Genomic DNA, 15,112 nt, shown 5'->3' with positions numbered 1-15,112 from the left:
TGCACCGCAACTCGACGCGCGCGAGCAGGGACGCTATCCGACCCAGCGCATCGATGAGGGTGACACTCGTCATAACAGATCCTTTGATCAACAGGCGAACCGACCCCTGCCGCTAGAGGCTGCTCCTCCTCGGGAGAGGGGCCGCGACGGCGCATCTTCCCTTTCCCGAGACGGAATGCGCTGCTTCCGCTGCCGCGAGCGAGGGCACATAGCGAGGGAGTGTCCCGTATCTAGGCCTCCTGTGAGGCAGGGAAACGGGGGCGCGGGTCGTTCGTGAAGGCACGAGCGGCCGAACCCTTGCTTCTCCCCTCCGCGTACCGGGCAAGCAGTCTTGCTGGTGCGCACGCGCCGTTTATTTCAGTCATTATTGCCGGCCGCGAATTTTCGGCGTTGCTAGACACGGGCGCGAGCGCTTCGTTGTTTGGCGAACAGGTTTTGTCCCACTTGCGGAAGCACTCGGTGCGCTTGCGGGACAGCCGAACGACATTCACCCTCGCGAAAGGCGTGGCCCAGTCGGCTGGCGCCGCAAGGTTGACTGTCACATGGGGAGATCGAAGGAGACGCATGCGTTTCGTTCATCTTCCAGGGCTCAGTGTTCCTGTGATTCTCGGTCGGGACTTTCTCCTAAAAACCGGTATCGTTGTGGACATTGCGAATGGAGGCTATCGCGACGGACCTTTTTCCCAGCTGAAGCCGTTCATCAGCCCGCCGGCGTATACAACTGCCTGTGCAGTAGAGGCGTCGGAACTGTGTCGCGTGCAAAGTTCGGGGGCAGGCCCCTGCGCTATGCGCTCGTCGGCTCAAAATCCCCATCGGGATCGAGCGGCACGACACGCAGAGGCTCCGCATCCTTTGACCGCCTGTGCGACTCATTTGGATGATACACAGAAGGCTCGTTTGTCGGCACTGTTACGCGAGTACGACGAGCTCTTCACCGATCAGCCGGGCTGTACTGAGTTGGTGAGCCACGCGATCGAAACGGGCGACGCGCTTCCTTTGAAGTGTAACCCCAGGCCCGTCAGCCTGGCCAAGAGGCAGGTTATTGACGGCTTGCTGGACGATATGCTTTCAGCTGGCATTGTTCGCCGTTCGTCCAGCGCCTGGGCGTCTCCAATTGTGTTGGTGCCTAAGAAAGATGGCAGTCATCGCCTGCGCGTAGACTACCGCCGTCTGAACGGAGTGACTCGTAAGGATGCCTATCCGCTCCCCACGATTAGCTCCATCGTAGGAAACCTCGGCACTGCGCGGTACTTCACCACGTTAGATGCCTCCAAAGGTTACCTACAGGTCCGGATGGATGAGCGTGACCGGTGCAAGACCGCGTTCACCTCCCACAGAGGGTTGTTTGAGTTCACTCGTATGCCCTTTGGTCTTTGTAATGCTCCTGCGACTTTTCAGAGACTCATGGACCGCGTTCTCGGGGAAGCAAAGTGGTCATACTGCATGTGCTACCTCGACGACATCGTGATTTATTCACGAACCTTCGAAGAGCACTTGGCCCATGTTGCCGATGTGCTTGGGAGGGTGAGGGCTGCCGGGATGACGTTAAATCCCGCGAAAGCCCAATTAGCGCAGACTCGAGTTCAGTTACTTGGGTTTACGCTGGGCGAAGGCTCCATTGAGCCCGACAGGGAGAAACTTCGAGCAATCCTCGATTTCCCCGTGCCCAAGGACATACGCGGCCTGCGCCGCTTTCTTGGAATGGCCAACTTTTACCGGTCGTTCATTCCGTCCTGTGCCCGAGTGCAGGCGCCCTTGACCAAGCTCTTGGGTAAGTCCGCTGAGTGGCGATGGGGACCTGAGCAGCAAGAGGCGTTTTGCCATCTGTCTAGCGCCATTGCGGAGACAGCGCAGCTCAAGCTCCCCGACCTGACCAGACCGTTTGTTGTCCAGACTGACGCGAGTGATCTGGGATTAGGAGCAGTTCTCCTACAGGAATACGATGGCGTGTTGCAGCCGCTGGCCTTTGCCAGCCGCTCGCTGATACCCGCGGAGAAGAATTATTCCGTGACCGAAAAGGAGTGTCTCGCCATCGTGTTTGCACTGCGGAAGTTTGATGTCTACCTGGATGGGACGAAGTTTGTGGTGCAAACAGATCACAGCGCGCTAAGCTGGCTGATGCGGCTCCGTGAGCCTGCGGGCAGGCTGGCGCGCTGGGCTCCCCTAATACAGCATTATGACTTTTCAGTGCAGTATCGGAAGGGGAGCACTAACGTGGTAGCTGACGCGCTATCTCGTGCCCCAGTGTCTACCGGGAGCCTGGATCCCGGTGCGACAACCGCTAGCGGTGCCTTTGCGCAAGCAAGCGTCGGGGGCGAAACGGCGGCCGAGCCGCCGAGCGGAGAGAAGGGTGAGTGCGCCGACGAGCGAACCCTTTCCGCGAGCCAGGCAAGCAGCGCGCCGCGAAGCGGGCGAGAGGGTGAGCAACACGTAAGCGAACCCATGACGCCGACGCAAGCGGCAGCGACGGCTGCAGTCCTGAGAAGGAACGATACCAGGCTCCCCTTTGGGAGAATGGGAATCGCTTTCAGCAGGCAAGAGCTACTGAAGGCCCAGCAAAATGATCCGTTTTGTCACGAGTTGAGCGACAGTCTCAGGGAGATGGAGCGCCGTGACGCTGCTGGTAGTGCGGCGGGCGCAGGGGGACGGGAACCGGCGTGTGTCGCTGGGTCCCCCGCGGATACATACTTGCTGGACCATGACGGGCTCCTGCTGAAATACATAGCCACCGATGAGGAGTCCGTGGACCCGTTTAAGGTGGTTATGCCCAAAAGTCTGAGAGCCGCTCTATTGCGATCCTCTCACGACGAACCCATGGCCGGTCACCTGAGTGGCTCCAAAGTTTTTGCAAAACTGAGCAAGACTGTGACCTGGCTGGGCATGAAGCGTGACATTTTCCGCTATTGCCGTTCCTGCCATGTCTGTCAAGCGGTGAAATCAAGGGGTGGCAAGCCGCCCGGCCTGATGAAACCGATTGTCAGTGAGCGTCCGTGGCAAGTGGCCACCTGCGATCTAATGGGGCCGTTCCCCAGAAGCAAGCAGGGGTTCATACATCTGATGGTAGTCGTGGATCATTTTTCGAAGTGGGTGGAGTTGTTTCCGCTTCGGAAGGTGACAGCGCGAGCGGTGCTCGAGAGGCTGCAGGAAGTGTTTTGTCGGTTCGGCTTTCCGGAAAGGCTGATCACGGACAACGCGTCGTATTTCACCGCTCGGGTGTTTGGTGATACGTGCCGTTCCCTAGGAATTAATCACTGCACCACTTCGCCCTACCATCCCCAGTCCAATTTGACGGAGCGAACCAATCGTACGCTCAAACCGATGTTGGCGGCCTTTGCCGAAAGTCAAAAAGACTGGGCAGACCATTTGAGTGAGCTCGCGTTCGCAATCCGAACCTCCGAGAGTCGCTCTACTGGTTTCTCTCCTGCTTTCCTCAACTTCGGAAGGGAGTTGGCAAATCCGGTGACCAGTGTCATGCAATGCCAGCTCGGAGACGAGGAAGCACCAGCAGACTGTTCTGCTTACGCATCAAAGCTTCGGGACAGGCTTTGTCGAGCTCTCAGTAGAGCAAGGCAGAGTTTGGCATCGGCCAGGGCGGCGCAGAAGGCCCAGTATGACCGGAAACATCGCCATCTTTCATTTAAGGTAGGTGATCTTGTCCTGAAGCGCAACCACGCTCTTAGCGACGCGAGCAAGGGGTTCTCAGCCTCGCTCGCTCCTAAGTGGCTTGGTCCGTACCGAGTGGAGAAAGCTTGGACTCCGCTCGCGTACTTGCTGAAAGATCCCCTTTCGGGAAAACTCAGCCGTGCCCACATCGCAGACCTGAAAGCCTTTGCGTCGAGGTCTGACGAGCTCCCGCCAGCGCCCAGTGGCACTGCGCGCAAGCGACGGGGCACACCCGGGGCGGCGGACCGCATTCGGACCACGCACCGGTATAACCTGAGGAAGCGGTCACCTTAGTGATTTCGCGCCGGACGGCGGACTTATTTCCGCAACCGAAGGCCCTCACATTGCTACCTAGCCTCAGTTGCCTAACTTCTTTACGGCCTGTGCTCGCAAAGAAGTAAGCCCCGCCCAGTTTGCTGCTATTTTTGTTTGTTTGAGTGTTCATGTTTATACTTGATGTGTTTCCCGTATTTTTCCGCGTATGGAGTGTCATTTTGTTTTGTTTGCTTTTCGCTGTGTTTTTTTCTTTCGCCTGCGGAGGGGGTCGTGCATACTGGTGCTTATGCGGGGGGAGAGGTACGAAGGACGCTACGCGCCTTCCATCGCGTGGCGCGTTGGGAGAAGCCCGTCTTCGGAGCTGTGTGTGCGTGTGTGTGTGCGTGCGTGGTGGGTCTGTGCGTGCCCTGGAAGTGTGCGGCGTGGTGACGACACCATAGGAAACCACCTTCACCCTATCGCCGTGGACCCTGGAGGTGTTCGGGAACACGCTGACGTCAGGCGGACCGCCCGGCTGCGTCCTTGTCTCGGCCGTCGCCGAGAAGCCTTGCTGCCGTTTGCCTCACGGCTGCTGCGCGAGGCTAGCTGACATGGCAGCTGCGCCCGGCTCTCTGCCGACGCCGGGACGCCTTGCAACCAATTTGGCTTGGCGTCAGGATTGCACGAGACCTCGCTGTCCCAGCGAGGTCTTTGATCATCCAGCCTGGAATCCGGGACCTCCGAACCACCCCCGAAGCGGCGTTCGTCGGACTCGCGGGTCTGTAGTCGACAAGAGCGTCGAGCCGAAGGTGAGCCCGTTCCGGGCATGCGGACCTCAAACAGGCCTCTTGCCTCGCACTCTGGCCAGCAACATCACGCGCGCCGCCTCCCCTCCGCGCCGTGGACGCTCTCCCGCGTGGGCATCACGAACACTCGTCTTAATTTCTTTTACCCCCTTCCGTAGCACCATATTGTATAGTATAGTGTATTTCAAGTGTATTGTGTTATTATTTTTTTTCCTTTTTTATTTGTAGAGTAATTAGCAGCAGTTGTGGGCCTGGGCTGAGGTTAGCTGTTGCTCATTGCATAACGCCTTTGCATGCATGGGCGACGACCGGCTGCCTTTGCAGACCGGTATAGGGTGATTTAAGGAGAGGAGGATGTGGGGATCCGAGGCGCGCCCGAAGCCACTGCGCGGGCATTTCGAATCCTTTCCCTCTCCCGTTCTCCCGCGAAGGCAAGTGGCGCCATTTTGCGCTACGCGCCGACACTCGTGGTGGCGCTGCGCGCGGTCGGAGAGCCGCGAAATTCGGCGACAGACGCGCGTGCAGGCCGGGACGAACTCTCTCTCTCCCCGGACGCCGCTGGGTAAGCACGCATTTTCCTTCCGGTCCAACGTCCCCTTTGGGAATCGCTGGGCTGTAGCCTGCCTGGGTGCCTCGGCATCTTTGCAGGCGTGTTTACCTCAGTGTTAGCTCCGGTTCGTACGTGAAGCCAAAGAGCGGTGCCTAGTGCTCGTGCGCGGTCGTACCACGCCGAGTCGCACTTGCCGGAGGCCCACGCGTATGGAGATTGCCCTAACCTTCGCGACCAGGCCCAGTGGTCATCGCGAGGGTGCGCAGCATAGCCGCGAGGGACCTTTTTCCCGAGCGGCGTGTCAAAGCTCGCCATTGCGAGCTGCGACGTGCTTCGCGGAACCCCAGTTGGTGTATCGTCCGCGCGGGAGGCCCTTTGCTTCCCCGTGCCCGGGAGCGGACGTGTACAGTGTGTGTGTTGGGGTGCCGCAAAAGGCAAATAAAGTGTTTGTGTGTGTATGTTAGCTCGAACACTGTGTTTATGCTGCGCGGCGCTCAACGCCTTTGCTAGCTGAGCGCGTGCGGAGCGGTGCGCTAAACGTAAGCAGGCGACGGTAGACGCGGCCCTGTGGCTCGCTAAGCCTGAACCCGCGGTGGTCTTCGGCTCCGGTGAGCATCGAGGCTACCACATAACGCACTCACATAATATAATGTGCCTCAGTGAAATAGTATTCAAACGCTTCGCAGCGTTTCAGTGGAATTGCACGGCCGCTACTAAAACAATCATTTTGGTTTATTTTAGCGACCGTGCCAGTGACTTTTATAGCATCGCGTGAGCGCATGTCTTTTGTGTGTGTGTGTGTGCGGGGGGGGGGGGGGGGGGGGGGGGCGTCACGTTTTGCTTATTACAATTGGAGGAGGAAAAAATGGACAGACAGATTTCAGCAAATTATAATTCGAGAGTTACCTGCGAAATTTCATCCTCTCAAACTGCACTAAACGGTTACCAAGATAAAGTACATCTTGATGATCAGTTGAACACATGACTACCACTAATTACCGGAGTTAGAAGTTAGAACCTCCTAGAACACATGCTTCTGCCAGCGAGACGCCTGACAATGAATGCGTTTGCGTGAGGAAGAAGACAATGATTTTTCCATGTGAGGCATGATTTTTTTTCTCTTGGGAACAGTAATAAACCAAGATGGTTTGTGCGTTGGAGGGCAAGCCACCCCGTTATTTTCGTCTCTTTGTTCTCATTTGTAACCTTTCGCGACGCTGTGCAGGCGCGTTCGTGGTCGTCTCGCACGAGCGTTTACAACAATGAAAGCCAGGCGCAAGACGCGCGTAGTCACACATACTGCTGACTGAACTTCTTGTATAGCTTCCACAGCGTTGCATATATTGTATGAAACTGAGTATAGGTGCATCAGCCAGCGTAGGCGTGCACACGAGGGGGCTGGGCGCCCCCCCCCCCCCTCCTTGGGAGGGAGAGAATACAACATTTATTGGTAGAAATAAGTCGCTATTGGGGATGGGCCTCCTAGTCCGGAAGACCATTGGCTCTTGCCGCCGCCCGGGCACGACGGTCGACCAGGGCTTGTTGCTGCACTGGGTCAGAGCTGGACTGGGTCAGAGCTTGGGGGCTTACATGACCGGTCATGTAGGCTTTTACAGAATCCAGTTTTTATTTATGCTTGTTCTATAAAAGCATGAATACACTTATTTGTTGTGGAAAGCTGTGGTTTTCCTTTATTTTGACTTACAGGCACCATCGACAAGTTTTACATTTAGGTTGCCGCAAAAGTTTTTCAACAAAATGTTGGTCAGTAGCATATGTATCGGCACTATTTTGTTCATGTGGCCACTCTCACGTGCGTCTAAGTCAGGTTATTCTTCGTTGACCAGACATTGAACTGTCCGCCTTGTACTTTGCTACGAACTAGTTGTTATCCGATCATTAGTAGTTCTGGCTACGCAGCAAGCCACTTTACGACAAAGTAGCAGTGGGCAACAGCGTTATCACTCCTCAGTCGAACTGTTTCCTGACACCGTAGCGCTCATTAGCGGCAAAGGCAGTGATCGTCTTATCCGAAGTGAGTTCGTCTTTTCACAAAGCACAATATAACTTTTCCAGGGTCCCGTACATTGAATATTCTGCCACGTTGACTAGAACGTTCTGCATCTTCAACAAAGTCTCGCTTCTGTCGCATCGTTGCAACTAGGATGTAATTACCTGATTGGGTACAACTTACCACTACTGGTCAGTGGAAGTTGTCGGCACAGTGCTCGACAGGCATACTTTGAAAATTCCGGCAATGACAAGCTTTCATACGTTCACCATCGTGTCCCCTTTGAAGCGGCGCTACATACGTATCATTCACACGGCATGTCAGCGTCCTTCCTTTCACAATTTCGAACCTCACAGGCACGAAAACACTTAAAGGAACGCGCAAAACACGAGCAGCTGAACCACAAAGAGATGCACATTACTAAAGACGTGCCGGGGAACACTGGTTCTATGAACGCGTGACGAACGCGCAATCTTCCTGCATACCGAAACCATTTGCCGCTTGATGAGACCGCCCCACCTGCTGATGTCGGGCGAGTGGAAAGGGTTTATCACTAAGCCCTCCTCCTTTTACGGTTGGTGTTTGTTACGTGCGGCGACTAGACTTAGCTACTGAAGCAAACTATGAGGCCTGGAGATATAATTCATGCCTGTTCTACCCGTTTTATTATGTTTAATTGCGCCACTTTTGGCGAACGCTTGAACTCGCGTAACGCAACTTGATGTTTCATTTCATAGATGGAGCTACCACCAAAAAACGCCTGTGAGACTTATGATTCATTGAAAATATTTTGTTTGAAGCACTGAGTGGTCAAGTTAGCGAGCACAAGTAGATAAAAGACACAATATGCATCTACTAATGTGCAATACTCGTTGGCAATTAGCGTCTAAAAGAAAAAAAAAGCGAGTTTCTACGGGACTGGTCAGCAGGAAAATTACGTAAATTCACTGCTGTCTTGCAGGTTCCATAATAAAGATAAAGGAATTTTCTCTTCATAGAATCATAGAAAGGGCCTTGCTTCTTCATTATGTAGAAGTTCACAGTATCAGCTTGTATAGTTTTGTCGCTTCATCGGTAATGCGTGACCAAGTACAGCCATAAACTGCCGCATTGACACAATAATAATTCATCAAGTTTTCGTCAGAACACAAAGCAACTTCGCATGGAAAATAAGTGTAATGTAGTCTACATAGCCACTAAAAATTATTGTTCTGCTTTGAAAAGTATAAAAGATATTCTCACAAAAACTTTTAATATTTTGCCCATTTTCATTGGAGCGTAAATAAATTACTAATTATTTTATGGCTAATATCTCTTCATAGAAACCTTAAATAGCACTTCTTCTAAAGGCATGGTAAATTTGGTCTTGTTATGTTGAACAGTTTCGCCGTACTGGCAGTACAACGGAGGCTTGTACAACGAAAATGCCTTTTGTTGCTCACACTATTTTCATTGCTATTAGGTTACGCTTCCGAACAGGCATTAACACCAGGTGTCATTAGAAAGCGGAGATCATAAGCTTTCTGAATTATTACAATTAATATTTATTTGTCAAGCGCAGCGAGCACAGTGCGTCCGCAAACAATGCGTAAAATGCGGAGGGGGGTTCGCCGGAGTGGGACCGCCACCTTAATTTCTTGGTAAGTAGGGCACTGCTGTTGATAATATTGCCGTTTTAGACGTTGTCATACATTGAGCTTTCACTCTGACATAAACTGTTACTTGCCTTTAGTGTCCCTTTAACATGAGACCTAAATGGCTTTCCCTTAATTAAAGATGACATAATTTGGTGCACATTGATATTGCCAAGAAACACTTCGGATTTATGTACTTAATTTTATGCGTATTCATTATATTGAGCTCCGACTATATTCTATGCAACTTAAATGAATAAAGGAAGACACTCAAGACCGTTTCCTTGCAAAAATAAATTAATTAAAATGCAAGCCCAAAGACCTTAGAGAGGAATAAAGAAAACAAGGTAAGTTTTTCATTATAAGTGAAAGGCATCTGTCACGAATCAGGTGTCATGCGAGGAGCTTATGGAGCCCCTGACTAACTCCGTCATATGCCTCTGATAGGAATACTGCCGTTTAAAGACTGTTTTAATGCCACACTTACAAGAATTTACAAAACTTTTGCAGCAGGCTCCAAAGCTGCGGCTAGGATGCCTAACCTCGGCTCATAGCAACGTGTGGATTTATATTGTTCAGTATTTCGGACAGAGCCAATGATAGATGCAATAAGTTTACATAAACCATACAACTAGAGTTGCTGGCCTTATGGCTTCACAAGTTACCCTCGATTTTCCTTTCACTTGTTCTTTAAATACACCTCGTAAAAGTATTATGGCTCCCACAACAATCACTGGTCCACTAAAGGTTGATCTGCTGTCTTTCATACCATGTTTGTTGGGGCAAGCCACAAAACTAGAAGGCAGCATAATGTCAACTTAAGAAACCTTACTTGTCGGGTGTGCTTTTCCGCAGATCAATGCCAAAAACATAAGCGTCTTCGCCACAGCTGAGAACCGTGTGCGGTGAGTCGTTCTCAATGGCAAGCTGCGGTAGGGAAAGTGGATGACAATGACAGGGAATGCATGTTTCACCGAACCGGAAACAGGAAACATTAAAACAGAGATGCACCAAAGTTGATATCTAAGTCTCATTAGCGCATGTTCACTTAGGCAACAAGCACTGGCACACTTTTCATTGCAATGTGAAGGCACTCTTGCACAGTTATCCAAGTCCTGGCGGCTTTAAAGCTACATTCATGTTCAAGTGGGCCTTTAACTTCAAAATGACAGTAGAACATTTAAACTACATAAAAATCGAATCCGCGCTTGATTTTTTTACTGAGAAAAAGCAGGATATCTTCGATACTTGCAGTAAGGAGACGAAACCAATGAACTTCGTCTTGATGAAACAAAAAATTATTTATTTAATGTCGTTGTCACCATTCTCAGGCAGCACTTTGTCACTATGAATAACGAAATATGTCACCCTAACTATGATCAATATTGCATTTGATGTTATGCACTGATCAAACAACTCGACAATTGCGAACGGGACAGTGGCCAATGCCAGACTAACCGCTTTGCTAGCCTTTACTGCGATGCATGCAATCCTCCTGAACCCAGGAACACATGACTTGTTGCCAATAGATGAACGAGTAAAAAATAACTTGCCATGCATTGTGGTGATGGCAATCTTGTTGTTCCCTTTAGAATGGGTTGCCATCTTGTAGTGACAATGATGCTGAACTGGCTCTGACTACCTTTTAGTGAATGCAGTTTTGGTTTCGTATTGGACTGCATTTCTTAAGAAACTATTTGATGAATTTCCTCGAACAAAATGCACATGTTAGAATTTAATAAGTGCTGTAATAATTATTTGCATGGTACAATTTTGTTGGGCCACACCGAAAATAGGCAATCTTGACAGGAAATTACACGTGTTTCGATGCATGTACCATTCATTAAGTGCTACGTAGTCTGAAAGTATGATTCTGCTGCTTTTAGAACCATTACTGCAGTCACCAATTGGGTCAACACACATGAGATGACTGCTGAAGTCTGAATTATCCTGCAAAAGCCCGTTTCCAGCCCTCAAAGGAACCTTTTGCTGAAATCGATTATCTGAAATCCGCTGCACTAATTTACAGCTGATTTACTGTTAATGAAGCAAAATTTCATCTTGGCCTTTGAAGGCAAAGGTGTGAAAAACACGATTTTCCCTCAAAAACAAAATACTAAATGTAAGAAAGCAGAGGAGAGGCACAATGGTGCATTGTAAAAAGCTTATCTAGCTGGAGCAGTAGCAGATAATGTTGAAGGAAAATGCTATCTTCCCACAAAGACACCATTTTTCTACTTCCTTGTGGCAGTGCCACTTGAAAATTTTATCTACGGCAACACTCAAGCGGAAGTGCGCAGCTCCACAACACGTGCCAATTGCGATCAGTGAGGTTGATAATGCCGAAACGTCACAGAAGCTTCATAATGTCAAAGCCTAACAAAAGGCAAGTGCTAATAGGACATCTGACAGGATCAGTACACTGTACGTAACTCTGTCTCAAGTGTTTATCAGTTGCACAAATCAGCTACTACTATGTGGCAAGCTAACAGATGGAAAACTGGCATGCTTTTCCGTCCTTTTAATTCATACTTTTGATAAAAATTCTGAAAATTTTGGTGTTTTACATGCCAAAACCTCAATGCAATTATAAGGCATGCCCATTAATTTCGACTACTTGTAGTCCTTTAATGTGAACTTAAATGTTAATATACGTGGGCCTTATTGCATTTTGTCCTTATCAAAATGTGGCAGTCATCACTGAGAATCTAATCACTGACTCGCACTTAGCTGCACACCATTTCAGCCCCTATGACAACATGGCGAGTAATTTACACAACCGGATTAACCATGCTTGCGTTACGTTCAGGGTCATGTGAACTGTAGTAGAGTGCAACATCAAGGGTTCCCAAGACACCTCACCTGGTTTGGGTTAATCATTGAGAAAAGAAAATGTTAACACAGACGCAGTCAGCCAAATAGCATTACACTGATGCATTGATGCATAGCTATGCAACATCTCACAAGAGCAAGCACATGCCAAAACCGAATACTGCCCTTGAAGGGCTTGCCACGAAGTGTTCTGCACAATGGGACTTGCAACAATGTGGCACATTCTGCAATGTGCGCATACCTTGTGGGCAGTGGCACGATGCTGAGCGAGTCTCCTGGTCGTTTTGCAGACACCTGTTGAGGAAAGTTCCGCAAGCCGAACCAGACCATCACGGGCACAGCTCACTATGTAGCAGTCGCCAGTCATGGGCACAAACTTGGCCTGTATGTGTGAAAAGTGTGGAGTATAGTTTTTAGAACAACAGTTAAATTTCAAGATCTTATGGGTCAAAATGATTATTATGGAGGAAACAGCAGTGAAGTATGCCGGTTAAATTGGGCTACCTGGACTTTCCTAATACTGAACCTAATGCACATACAAAATTGTTCCTGAATTCTGCCTACATTGGAATGTGACCGTCACTAATCAGGATCGAATTTATAACTTTGTGAACGTGCCATTAGTCCTTTAAACCTAATTTTAGCCTTCAACCGATTTACTACACATAAAATAGATGACAGCTGTAGGTGTTCCAAGAAGCAGTGTCGCCTGCTTGTCCTAGTGTCCGCTAAGATCAAGCTTTTTTTTTTTTTACATGCGAGAAGCATGTGCTAGAGTATCTACAACTTCAAAAATATGTGTCAATATTCTTTTATTCTGTTAATTCATGCAGTGACACTCTACTACCATAACACATATCATTCTAGAACATCACTTCCTATACCGCATTGTTTATTTTTATGCGATATGAAAGCTGATGAACTATTTCAGTGAAGTGACAGAGCAGCAGCAGTACAGCGCAAGAATTTTCGGCACACAGGAGTCAGAAAGAAAAAAGGTTTTTTCAGCCAACACACACATTGCGAAATGAAAAGGCAGAGTCTGTATCTGCCTGTGTGACCACTATGCTGCTGCACTTAGCTTCATGCTGCAAGGATGCCAAAAATGTCACAAGCCTCAAGTGAAAGGCAAAGCATTGATAGCAATAGCAAAGCGTGAGATGATTAGACACTTACATGAAGTAAAACTGATAGTTTTAAAAACTAGAAAAATTGCAGTAAGCATGTGCTTGTTAAACAAGCCCGATGACACGTGCAGACGGAGAGACATCAGTACAATGCATTAGGATTGATGTTTGCACTATCTCTGTACTCTGACACCTAGATTAATTTGACCTGACACTACAACCTGCTAGCCCCCTCATTAACTCAGATAGTAGCGTTACAGCAATGAAAAGGTTCTGACACCCGGTTCAATCTCTGAACCATGACAAACATTTTTTCAACAACGAAGCTTTCTTTCTAAGAAACCTGTAATGGTTTCCATTAAGTAATCTCAACACTGCATTAAGTCACTGCCCTCTTCAGCCCAACCTCATGCATCTTGCCCTCGTACGGGAAGCATACAGCATGCGAGCTGCTCATTCTCGGCACACCAACCTTAGATGAAAGATTACAATGACAGCAATGGTAAAAATTTGCCCGGAATGTACAATTACAACTATTGCAGTAAAATTTGTGACCAGAATACAGCAGCACACAGCAATCTATGCCTTCCGCATTATTTTCCGGATGCATTATCGATGAGAGGGCACCTATGACCCACTGCCCTCTGGCTTGCTGGCACAGCGCCATGCGTATATCGTTGTCAATAATGCAGGTAGTTATCACAAGACAATGCTGCAGCTATCGAGTGCTATGCCACTCATGCTTCCGGTTCACATAACTGAACCCTGTACCACAATCTGTCTGTATTCAGGCAGCACTGCTCATTATGAAGATTGTGTATCAACAAGCTCGAATGTCTACTGTGTTCTGTGCTGTAAGTAACTCAATGTTGTGTGTTCAATAAAGTGCAGCCAGCAATGTAAATGGTACAGGCCACATGTATGCAGAGTCTGTACAAAGTTCAAGTGCGATAAGGTCCTATCGCAGCCCATGGACGGTATGATGAGGAGTCGAGAAAAAGCATGTCACATGCACAGGTTGACAGGAGAGGCCGCAAGTGGCGGCCATAGAGGAGAAGGGGTTGGGGTGAGATGGTTGCTGGCAAAGCATGCACGACAGCACTGCCTTGAGCGTTCAGGCAGTGGCAAAGTTCATGAAAATCAGTGCGAACATCCTATCTTCAGTTCCAAAGGCTGAGCCAACTGGTGACTTCGTGTGACTGTCTCCACTGGCATCCCCTGTATCTCTGTGCATTCAATGCTGCAGCTCACGTTATTTAAAAAGAGCGACAAGCAACTCGATGGGTTTGCCACTTCTGTTTGTGCTGCTTATAACACCAGCGTAGTCAAAGCAGGTGTTCATGGTCATTGAGTGACATGTTTTTGTGTGCGTGTGTAGATGCCATGCTCGTTAGTATGTGAATACTTCCTGCTACATATAAGGCCAGCAAAATTACAAATATTTTTATAGCTGTTAGATGCAATGCTATCGCTCGAGCTTTGCTTTTTAGGCAAAATTGTGACTTCTTCTCTACAGCATGAACTTCAGAAAGAGAAAGTCATTAAAAAAATTTGCCTAATATGAATCACTGCAGTCAATGACAAAAAAAAACAAAAAAAGGAAATGCTGGAGCCCCCAGAAAAAGAGCCCTGAACCGATTTTCTGGCACTTTTCTTATACAATACCTCATGCCGACTGATTCTACAGCGTGTCTAATAAATACGATAACAAGCACAAGACAAATGCAGAACATTTCAAATACTGCAACTTTCATCAGTGCTTCTGATCTCTAGGAATCATGTGGCCCAAAAGCAGGCACAGCCCCTGAGGTACATTTACAGTACAGAACAAATACCAGTCATGTGTTCAGTCTTCTATCTGCTGTCCTGACTGCCGTGCTGTACACACTGGAGACCATAATCTTAACATCAAGAGATGTTCCAAAGGCTGCTCAGAAATTGTGCGATATCGAAACACATGGGTTACGAGGAAAGCCACAGTAGAGTCTACATTGATCTTTTGACTGCTTAAGGCGATGTAACTGGCAGCTAAACCTAAGCACACAACTTGTTTTTGCTAGTTATACCTAAGAAAGAGCAAGATACATTGAGGTTTGGATGAACTTCCTGCATAATAAATGTGCCTTCACTTACCTTCAATTTTGCAGTGCACTGTTGCATCTGATCACTTTGCTGAAGGCACTACCATGTTTGACAATTCATTTGAAGTGCTCCTTCCTGAGAGCGATGGCGAA

General features: G+C 48.9%; 1 protein-coding gene across 3 annotated transcripts in view; it reads right to left on the bottom strand.

The window, feature by feature from the left end:
* LOC119394212 (DDB1- and CUL4-associated factor 8) overlaps window positions 1–15,112 on the bottom strand; it is a 57,802-nt gene that overhangs the window by 25,622 nt on the left and 17,068 nt on the right. For all 3 annotated transcript variants that reach the window (XM_037661488.2, XM_037661486.2, XM_037661487.2), the window contains exons 5-6: window positions 11,993–12,133; window positions 9,752–9,846 (exon numbers count right to left, since the gene is read on the bottom strand). In XM_037661488.2, coding sequence (XP_037517416.1) covers window positions 9,752–9,846; window positions 11,993–12,133 — 236 coding nt within the window. The remainder of the gene's footprint in view (window positions 1–9,751; window positions 9,847–11,992; window positions 12,134–15,112) is intronic.

This window comes from Rhipicephalus sanguineus, chromosome 5 (genome assembly GCF_013339695.2).
Source record: "Rhipicephalus sanguineus isolate Rsan-2018 chromosome 5, BIME_Rsan_1.4, whole genome shotgun sequence".
Lineage (NCBI taxonomy): Eukaryota > Metazoa > Arthropoda > Arachnida > Ixodida > Ixodidae > Rhipicephalus > Rhipicephalus sanguineus.
The sequence above is the reverse complement of the archived record's forward strand: the minus strand, read 5'-3'. Positions and strand labels throughout refer to the sequence as shown.